Source organism: Trichechus manatus, unplaced genomic scaffold, assembly GCF_000243295.1.
Source record: "Trichechus manatus latirostris isolate Lorelei unplaced genomic scaffold, TriManLat1.0 scaffold00207, whole genome shotgun sequence".
Lineage (NCBI taxonomy): Eukaryota > Metazoa > Chordata > Mammalia > Sirenia > Trichechidae > Trichechus > Trichechus manatus.
The window spans coordinates 2,998,318-3,009,016 of record NW_004444143.1 but is presented as its reverse complement, the minus strand read 5'-3'; the positions used below and the strand labels follow the sequence as shown (position 1 = coordinate 3,009,016).

The 10,699-nt window shown below is 51.9% G+C and overlaps 1 protein-coding gene across 1 annotated transcript in view; it reads right to left on the bottom strand.

Annotated features, from left to right (window-relative positions):
• RYR1 (ryanodine receptor 1) overlaps positions 1 to 10,699 on the bottom strand; it is a 131,783-nt gene that overhangs the window by 51,186 nt on the left and 69,898 nt on the right. The window contains exons 63-70 of the mRNA XM_023742308.1: positions 10,421 to 10,481; positions 9,849 to 10,087; positions 6,730 to 6,811; positions 6,021 to 6,151; positions 4,435 to 4,758; positions 3,378 to 3,618; positions 508 to 595; positions 308 to 400 (exon numbers count right to left, since the gene is read on the bottom strand). Of these exons, the coding sequence (XP_023598076.1) occupies positions 308 to 400; positions 508 to 595; positions 3,378 to 3,618; positions 4,435 to 4,758; positions 6,021 to 6,151; positions 6,730 to 6,811; positions 9,849 to 10,087; positions 10,421 to 10,481 (1,259 nt within the window). The remainder of the gene's footprint in view (positions 1 to 307; positions 401 to 507; positions 596 to 3,377; positions 3,619 to 4,434; positions 4,759 to 6,020; positions 6,152 to 6,729; positions 6,812 to 9,848; positions 10,088 to 10,420; positions 10,482 to 10,699) is intronic.

Sequence of the window (10,699 nt, the reverse complement as noted above, 5' to 3'; positions counted from 1 at the left end):
AAAGGGAGGTGAGAAGAGGTGGGGGGAGGGATGAGAAAGATGAGGTGAAGATGGGAAGAGCAGGCATAAGGGAAGGAGAAACAGGGTGGAGGAGGGAGGAGACGGTGAGAGGAGGGGAGAGGAAAATGGGGAGGAGGAGAGTGATGGGGGAAGGAGGACAATGATGGGGAGAGGGGCTGCTCTGAGGACTGCAGGGGATGTGACCAGGACAGGGCAGGCTGGCCGGGCGAGGAGGAGACAGGGAGGAGGCCCTGGAGGGTGCCCCCCGCCTCCCTATAAAGTCCTCCTTCCAGAACAAAACACCTACCTTGGCCATCTTGCTCTTGTTGTCAGCCGTCAGAAACGACATGTTGTTGATCTCGTTCTGGACCACAAAGTTCTGCTCCTCGCGCTTAAAATTCTGGTGGGGGAGGCAGTATTGGGATCACACAGGGTGGTGGGGGCTGGGCACCTGTGGGAAGCAGCTCCTTGGTTATGGAGATGAGGGGCGGTGAGGGCCAGACTCACGTGGGACTTGGACCAGTAGATGAAGATTTCGCCCACCATCCTGAACAGCTCCTCCGCGTTGGCGTTGGGTGCAGTCAGCCAGTGCGCCCTGGGCCGTGGGGGGAAGGGGTCTGTGAGGGCTTGGGGGCGGAGGTACCCAGGGAAGGAGGGGGTCAGGAGGACCAGGAGACACCCAATGGGAAGAATGGGGTTTTCTAGGGTCATCTGGCTATTCAGATAAAAATTTAAAAATTTTAAATGGCTACTCCTTCTTTTTTCTCTTTTTCTTGAAATGTACGTATAAAGAAGTGTCAGCTCCTGAGTATCAGCTTGATAAATTATCACAAAAGGAACACACGTATGTAACTTCCACCCAGGTCAAGAAGCAGAACATATCCAGTCCCCAGAAGTCACCTTGTGCCCCCTCCAGCCAGTCACCCCACTTCCCTCCTCCTGAACCATGACGCTTATCCTGACAGCTAGAACCACATGTTATTTGTGTTTATTCTCAATCTTTACACAAGTAGAATAATATGTACTCGATTTTTTAAAGTATTATTTTCCTGGCTTCTTTCATTTAACATGTTTTATGAGATTCATCCACATTGCTCTGTGTCGCAACAGTTCGTTCGCTTTGATTGCTGGGTGGTATTCCCTTGGGTGAACATGCAGTTTGTTCATACTCTTTTGGCCCCGCCATCCCACTCGTAGGACACTTACCCGACAGCAATACCCACTCATGTGCACAGAGATGGACGTGCAAGGATGCTGCCTGCAGCCTTGTTAGTACCAGAGAAAAGCCAGCAACAACGTGAGTGTCAGTTGGAGGGGATTGGTTAAATAAACAACCTCCAACTGCACAGAATGTATACCGCCATTAAGACGCAAGAGGTGCATCTGAGTGTTTTTTTTTGTGGTATACTGTAAAATAAAAAAAAGCTCTTGCGTTATGACAGAGAAATGGGCACACTGAATGCCCAGCACTAGGGGAATGATAAACAGCCCGTTCTCACTGCACAGCAGACACTGTTGGGCTGCCTGCATGACAGCTGTTCCCCTTTTCTCGAGTTAACAGAAGCTCAGTTGTGTTCAACATGCACCCCTCTCCTATGTGAATCAGAACTGGATCTTGACTGGTCTAAGCCAACCACGGAATTCCCCTTTCCGGTCCCACTCTGTCCTATAGGGTTGCCATGAGCTGGGATCTACTCCACGGCAACTGGTTTAAGCTTAAGAAAAGGAGCCCTGGTGGTGCAGTGGTTAAGCGCTCAGCTGCTAACTGAAAGGTCAGCAGTGGGAACCCACCAGCCACTCCATGGAAGAAACATGTGGCAGTCTGCTTCCGTAAAGATTCCAGCCTTGGAAACCCTGTGGGGCAGTTCTGTGTCCTGTAGGGTCACTGTGATTGGAATTGACTGGATGACAATGGGTAAGCTTAAAGAAAGAGCCCTCGTGGCACAATGGTTAAAGCTCTCGGCTGCTGACCAAAAGGTCGGTGGTTCAAACCCACCAGCCACTCCGAGGGAGAAAGATGTGGCATTCTGCTTCCGTAAAGATTACAGCCTCGGAAACCCTATGGGGCAGTTCTACCCTGTCCTATAGGGTCGTTATGAGTTGGAATTGACTCTATAGCAACAGGTTTGTTTTGGTTTAAGCATAAAGATCAGAAAGGGGGTGGGGGGAAGTGGAGGAGCGAACAGGTAACATGGGCTGCCACAAAAGCCTTTCTCACTGGCTGGCAGACTCATCCCAGTCAAGTCTTCTCATCCGACCTCCCTCCCTTTCTGCTTAGACATAAGGGGAGAAACCAGCCAGAACCAAGCTCACAGACCTGGGAGGAAATAGAGATTTCCCTCAGACATCACCCACCACCATCAGTTGTCATCAAGATGATTCCAACTCACGGCGACCTCACGTGCCTATAAAACTGAAGATTTCTAGAAGGTTTCTGACTCTAAGAACAGGTAGAGGGTGAGCCAACAGTTATTTAAGTATAAATCTGCTAGCAAAATTTGTGGCTAAATTAAGTAGCAATGGATAACAGCTCAAGTTTAATCAACACCTGGAGTGGTGTTTAGGCTGCGTGCATGCCACTATTTCCCATCTCTGCTCCCACGACAGACATAAATAATCAATCAGAGCACCCTTCCTCACAAAGCCCTGGTGCAATCTTAAAGTCTTTTCCCACCAGGATGGAAATGTGGCAAGGGAGTTGAAACTTATTCACCACCCCTGGATTAGACTGTCCCTCCGAGTTAATAATTCTTTACACAGTGCTGATTTTAGGGGTTCTGGTGGCACAGTGGTTAAAGTGATCAACTGCTAACCGAAAGGTCAGTGGTTCAAGACCACCAGCCGCTCTGCGGGAGAAAGATGCAGCAGTCTGCTTCCATAGAGATTTACAGCCTCGGAAACTGTATGGGGTCGCTACGAGTCTGAATCAACTCAATGGCAGTGGGGTTTTTTCCCCTGATTTTAGAGAGATTTAGCAATTGGTTGATACCTGTGCTTGTCCTTTTATTAAAGTTCTATATTTCTAGGGAAAAGGAGGCTGACCAGATCTGGGCTGTGTTCCTTTCTTCTCTCAATGACTAAGGAAGGTTTGACCACTGGGATGCACTGCACGAGTCAGACACCCACTGCGTACAGACACAGTGCTGGAGGCAAACAGCACGCTCCTTAGGGTAGACACTACCCGGGGTACAAGGCTGGATTTTTTTGGGTGAATGTGGCAAAAGCCAGAGGGGCAGGATGGCAGGTCAAAAGGTTGAGTTGGGCCAGGTGGGAACCCGAAGAAGTTTATAGCCAGTTAAGAGGGTAAGGGGTCAGATGGGGTGCAGGGAAGCCAGAGGTCAGGGTGGAGTGTGTGGGGACACTGGGCACACACCGACCTGTTGTTGTCCACGTAGCGGATGAGCAGTGGGTAGAGGGCGTACAGGTCCCGGCAGAGCACAGAGAACTCATCCCGCACCAGGAGCTCGCCCTCCTCGGCTTCGGCCTTGGCCTCCAGGCGCAGCTGCTCCTCCTCGGCCACCACCTTCCCGGCTCGCTTGCGCAGCCGCCCGATGGTTGGGATGAAGTGTGTGTGCAGGAGCTCGGGCCGGGCCCGGCTCACGATGGGCTGGGCGAACACTGCAGGAGCACGGGCAGAGGCCACTCACTGCGGCCAGCCTCTCACCCACCACCTGACCATCATCTGGTTCCATCCTCTGACCTCTGACATAGCCCCTGAACTCTGATCCCAACCCATGACCCCTGACCCCTGACCTGAACCTATGACCCAGTCCCAATTATCTGACCCCAGCCTGACACAAGTCCCAGACATCTGACTCCCAACAACTATTCCTAACCTGATATATTACCCTAATCTATGACCTCTCACCCTAGACTTTCACCTCTGACCAGGCCCATACCCAGACTCTGACCCCACGACATGATTTCCGACTATGATCCCTGGCTTCTGATCTCAGCCTCTGACCTCTGACCCTGACCTCCAGTCCCAGCTCCTTATCTCTAACTTGACCCTGACCCAAACCCCAGTTCCTGACACGAAACTTCTGAACCAGAAAATCCCAACCCTTTAAAGACCCATTTCTTGATCTCTGACCTAAAACCCTAAACTGTCCATATCAGGGGCCCTGATGCCTGACCTGGTCCTCTGACTCTTTGTCTAAGGATTTATTCAGGCTTCTGACCCGGCTCCTAACCCCTGACCTAAACCAGAAATCCAGAATCCAACCTGGAGGACTCCCAGGACCCTAGGAGTCAGAAATTCTGACCCCATGCCACAACCCCTGGCCTCTTGACCCTGAGATAACCTACACTCTGACTTTTAACTCCTCCCAACTCCCAGGAGACCATGGACCTTGGGACGTCAAACCTCTGATCAAGGGACCCCAGCCCCTAGGACAGTGGCTCAGCCCCAAAGGCCCAGCACCCTAGACCCACCAGCAAGTCGCTTCATCCATGTGGCCTCATCGATGCCCAGGTTGTTGACGATGATTCGCAGGATATTCCCCAGCAGGGAGTTGAGGTGGTCGGAGGTGACAGCTGTGCAGGGCAGGGGGGCGTTGGCGGGCAGGGGCGCCTCAGGCCCATATTCCCACCAGCGGGGCAAGTAGCTGCAGAGCATGGGCAGCGTGATCTCGATGACGTGTGGCATCTCTGTGTAGCGGGCCCCCGACTCAGCCAGCCCCCCGATGTCTGTCATGAGCCGCTCCAGCACGGGGATGTCAGGGCACATCTCCTCCACGCTGTTGGGGAGCCCCAGGACTGGGGTACAGGGAGAGCTCAGGGCATGCCAACCCATCATCCTCAGAACTCAGTCTCCCCGAGACCCCACAGCGGGTTAGGCACCACTGAACCTCCACCCACCCACCACTGACCCAGCACCACGGAACCGCCATCCCCCACTCCCCCTCCTCTGACCCCACCCTCCAACCCAACTACCTCTCCCAACCTTCACACTGAAACTTAGTGACCCCCAAAATGTTTCACACCCCCAAGCCTGTCTGCTCCCTAAAATCTCATCCAAACCTCAATCACCACCCCTGGAAAACTTCACTCTTAAAATCTCCCACACCCCAAACCCTTTCCCCCACCCTGCCATGTAACATACCCTAGAAGAAACCCCCTCCAACCCCTGCCCCTAAATCTCTCTCTAAATCCCATGCCCCAATTCAGTCCCCTGAAACATACAACCCATCATATATATATATATATATGGAGAGAGAGAGAGAGAGAGACATATATATTATTGTGCATAATAAAAACATACATAATTATACATAAACATGGAAACCCTGGTGGCGCAGTGGTTAAATGCTACAGCTGCTAACCAAAAGGTCGGCAGTTTGAATCCACCAGGTGCTCCTTGGGAACCCTAGGGGGCAGTTCTACTCTGTCCTATAGGGTCACTATGAGTCGGAATCGACTCAATGGCAGTGGTTTTATATATATATGTAATATATATATTACATATATATATGTGGCCCTGATGGCCCAATGGTTAAGCTAACCAAAAGGTCGGCAGTTCGAATCCACCAGCCAGCCGCTCCTTGGAAACCCTATGGGGCAGTTCAACCCTGTCCCATCGGGTCGCTACGAGTCGGAATCGACTCGACAGCAAGGGGTTTGGTTTGGTTTGTATATAAAACAGTTGCCATGAACTCAATTCCGACTCACGGGGACCCCATGTTTTACAGAGTAGAACAGTGCTCTGTAGGGTTTCCAAGGCTGCAACCTTTTGGACGTCTTTCTTCTGAGGCACCTCTGGGTGGGTTTGAACTGCCAACGTTTCAGTTGCACCACCAAGGATTCCTGAATCCTTCGTATAATAGCCTTCAAATGCCTTCACACCACAAACCAGGGCACCTATAAACTCTGAGATCCCCCAATCTAGAGCACCCTCAACCTGGACCCTCAGCTCCTCACAGCCCACATTGGGCACACTGCCACCTAAGAAAGGTCTCCCCAGGGCCCTGTGCTGGATAGACTGTAACCCCTGTCCACCCACCAGTCCCTGCACAACTTACTGGCCCGCTCCCGGGGAGACTTGGTGGTGTACACCGAGCAGGCGTTATACTCATTCAGGTGAGGCTCCAGGAACGCCACCGGCATGGCCGCTGCCAGCCGGGCCAGGCACTCCCCGAGGGCAGGCCGCAGCCTACAAGAGGGGCTGTGATTAGCTCCACGGGAAGAGGGGGCTGTGCTTAGCTCCACGCCTCCCCTGGGCCAGGTCTTGGGTCCCAGCCCATCCTCCACAGAAGTGCCCCTCCCCAGGGCCCTTTGGGACAGAGCTGCCATTCCCCAGTGCGAGCTTGCTGCAATCTGGAAGACTTTACATTTCTTGTAAATGGCCTTTCCCCAGGCTTCCTGAGGGATCCCTGCTCCGCTGGTGATCCTGTCCCCTGAAAGCCCGCATGGGCACTGCCAGGGGTTTCCGGGGTGCCCACCAGTGTACTGTGGCTCCTGTGTGCCGCCCTTGTTTCTGCGTGCCCCCTGCCGGGGCAAGCTTGATCCTCAGTAGGGTGCAGCTTGGGATCCTGGCCAGCCAGCGCCCGGAGCTGGCGGCTTTCCCACCCCCATGGCCGGCTATCGCTTCAGCGCCCTCACGCGGCTGCCTTGGGGAACAGCAGCTGCCCCAGTGTGCCCGGCCCGCCGCATCTTCTTCCCCTCTCCTCTCCCCTTCCTGAGCCCCTAGGGTCCCCACCCCAGCCCAGAACTATGGCTCTACTGCCTTACTTTTCGACGTAAATGTTCTTGGTGGTCCCCAGAGAGTAGATACTGCACAGAATTCGGTAGCAAGAGACCTGGACGTCGTCCACTGAGGGAGAGGAAGGGGAAGGGTGGGAGATGCACCCGCCATAACAGTTCTCCCCCACCCCATCCCTTCTCTCTTAAAAAAAAAAAAAAAAAAATGCCGTCGAGTCGATTCCGACTCATAGCGACCCTACAGGACGGAGTAGAACTGCCCCATAAGGTTTCCAAGGAGCGGCCGGTGGATTCCAACTGCTGACCTTTTGGTTAGCAGTTGAGCTCTTAACCACTGCGCCACCAGGGCTCCTCCCCTCGCTCTAAGAGAGGGTAAAAGCAAGGGCTGTACAACCAGCCTGCCATTTACTAGTTGAGTGACTTGAGCAAGTACCAACTCTTGGCCTCAGTTTCCCTATCTGTGAAACGGATAATTTTTGTACCTTCCTCACTGGATTGTTGTAAGGACTAAATGAATTAATATTTGAAAAGAAATTAGAACAGGGTGTACAGTTGGCACTCAATCATGGCTTGTTGTTGTTAAGATGCCATTGAGTTGGCTCCGATGCATGGCGACCGTACGTAAAACAGAACTAAACACTGCCGGGTCTGGCTCCATCTTCATGATCTTGGTAATCGGATAATATTCTGTTGTGATCCACAGGGTTTTCATTGGCTGAATTTTGGAGGTAGATCACCAGGCCTTTCTTCCTAGTCTGTCTTAGTCTGGAAGCCCTACTGAAACCCGTCCACCATGGGTGACCCTGCTGCTATTTGAAATATCAGTGGCATAGCTTCCAGCATCACAGCCACACACAAACCACCACAGCAGGACAAACTCGCGGATGGGTGGAGGCTACAATGGCTGGTTGTTGCTTCTTCCTTGGAGAGGAGTCACGGACCTCTTCCGCGGAAGTGCTGGGTGCTCTCTCCGGAAGAACGCAAATAACATGCAGTTCTGACTACGATTTTAAATCATCCCCAGACCCCTCCACAAGGGCAGGTGAAGAGCTTCATCGACTCCACAACTGTCCTGAGATATAAAGGAGGGGAGTGGTTCTAGATTTAAGAAGCTACAGAGCAGTAACAGCCACATGTAATGTGGGAAGCTTGACTAGATTCTGGCTTGAAAAAAATAATAATAAAGACATTTTGCAGATAATGGAGGAAATTTAAATATGGTCAGGTTAGGTGTGATAATGATATCGTGGTCCCACGAGAGAAGGTCCGTATTCCAGGAGCTGCAGGCTGAATATTCGGGGATGAGTTGACATGGTGTGTGTGCAACTTACTTTCAAAAGTTCAGCAAACAATTGTGTAAATGCTTTCACCTATAAAGTAAAAAGAGCCCTGGTGGCGCAGCGGCTAAGAGCTCAGCTGCTAACCAAAAGGTCGGCAGTTGGAATCCACCAGCTTCTCCTTGGAACCCCTACGGGGGCAGTTCTACTCTGTCCTGTGGAATCGACTGGATGGCGCCTAACAAGAATAATAAAGTAAAAGGTAAAGCAAATGGGGCAAATTGTTAACAACCTTCTTGTTTCATCTTCTCTTTATGTTCTGAAGTGTTCAAGAAAAAAAGTTGGAGTAGAGGAGAAGAATTCCATCCAGGGGCTACGTTTCTTATCTTTATCAAGAGGGTCTATTTTCAAATAAACAGTGAGCTCAGACTTGTCTCCGCCATCCACCAGTCGCCATAGTTCATCACCCCTACAGCCCTCAGCTCTTAAGTGTCTCTCCCACTGCCCCCTTCCCGTCTTGCCCATGACTCCCCCTGGCCCAGGCCACACCTTATGAGGCTCTTTTGAGTACCTGTATACACAAGGTCAGGACATTCCACTGGGGGTTGTTTCATGTTGCCAGTGTCTGATTAACAACACTATGCATGATGTCACGAGATCCCATGGTGGGCCACACACTGTATGTGCTAGATGGTAGCACAGACATGACCAAAACCCAAAACCAAACCCATTGCCATTGAGTAGATTCCGACTCATAGTGACCCTATAGGACGGAGTAGAACTGCCTCATAGGGTTTCCGAGGAGCGGCTGGTAGATATGAACTGCCAACATTTTAACTGCACTACCAGGGCTCCATAAACATGACCGGCACTGCTCATTGTCCTTCCATGTCTGCTCTTCCTTATAGTAAAGAGCTGTGACTACCAATGTTTAGCTTGACACGTGGCTTCCCATAATAAAGCCTACTTTCCCAGCCTCCCCTGCAGCTACGTGTGGCCGTATGCTAAGTTCTGGTCCGTGGGATATAAACAGAGTGATGTGGGCCACTTTCAGACCGTTCCTTTAAAGACCCAAATGAGGGCATTGGTGATCCAGTGGAAGAATTCTCGCCTTCCGTGTGGGAGACCAGGGTTCCATTCCTGGCCAATGCACCTCAGGCACAGCCACCACCCGTATGTCAGTGGGGACTTGCGTGTTGCTTGCATGGAGCTTCCAGACCAGAACAGAGCAGGAGGAAAGGCCTGGCAATCTACTTCTGAAAATCAGCCAATGAAAACCCTATGGATCACAACCGTTCGATCTACAACCAATCGTGGGGATGGAGAAAGACTGGGAAGCATTTCATTCTGCTGTGAATGGGGGTCACCATGTGTTGGGCCTGACTCGCCTCAGCAGCTAACAATAACCACAATCTTAAACTGAGTCTTAACTGGCCTTTGTCACTAAAAGCATTGAAGGGCCCTCCTCTTTCCTTTTTCTCCCTCTCCACTGGCTAGAATGAGGATATCATGGAGAGCCAACTGGGACCATGTGGATAAAGGCAACATTTCAGGGATGGCAGGGCAGCAAGATAACGGGAACTTGGACTTCTGACACCTTGAGCCACTTACAAGTGGGTTGTTACATGAGAAAGACAAAAAATTCTATCTTGTTTAAGCTACAGTGATTTGGGGTCTTTTCTGAGAGCCGCTGGACTTATACCCCAATTAACTCCTTCTGTTCCCTATGAATTTACTGAATGCACAGTTTGCGCAGAGTAGTAACTCCATACCCTCAAACACCTGAGGCTTCTATCAGGCTCATGGGTAACTGTGGTGTTGGCTGAACTGCCCCCACCTCCCACCCCCGTCCTTGGGGTCAGGAGCCCTTACGGATGACGTCGTCTCCGAACTGGTGCTGGGCAATGTGCTGGAAGAGGGTGGTGAGAACAGGCAGCAGGGCCACGGTAGTGTAGGTGAGGTTCTGGCCCACACCCTTCACCTGGGTCCGCGCCTGGGACACCTTGCCTAGCCGAAGGTTCTCCACCATTTTCTCAATGTCCTCCGAAGCGCTCTCGAAGAAGGAGCGGAGGCCAGCCTTCACGATCTCGGGGCCTGACTTCATTACCGTCCTAGGAAAGAAGCCGGGGGACCTCAGTTCTAGAATTTGAGACTCTGGATTTCAGAGAGTCTCTGAGAACAGGGGAGCCCTGGTGGCACAGTGGTTAAGAACTTGGCTGCTAACCAAAGGTCGGCAGTTTGAATCCACCAGCCACTCCTTGGAAACTCTTATGGGTCAGTTCTACTCTGTCCTGTAGGATTGCTATAGAGTACTAGGGTAGCTATGAGTTGGAATTGGCTGGATGGCAAAGGGTTTGGTTTTTTTTTTTAGTTTTTGAGGCGAACAGGAGCTAGGGGTGAGGGTGCGATTAGGTGGGAGTGGGTACCGTGACCCATAACCCGACCTGGCATCCAGGGAGCGAGCCAAGATGTGCAGACAGTTGACCACGGCTGGGGCATCCGTCCCTGGGAGAGAAGGCAGGCTAGGGTGAAGGAAGGGCCGGAAGACAGTACTCCCTGTACATCCACCCCAACCTTTCTCTCTTTGACTCCAGAAAGAGAAATGCTGCCAGTCAAAATGCTGCCGGCACCCCGACCAGCCTCCCACAACCCCAGGGGCTTCCCCATCATGGCCTGATCCCTCAGCCTGGTCTCCCCAGTCCTGCCCTGACCCCTCTGCCCGC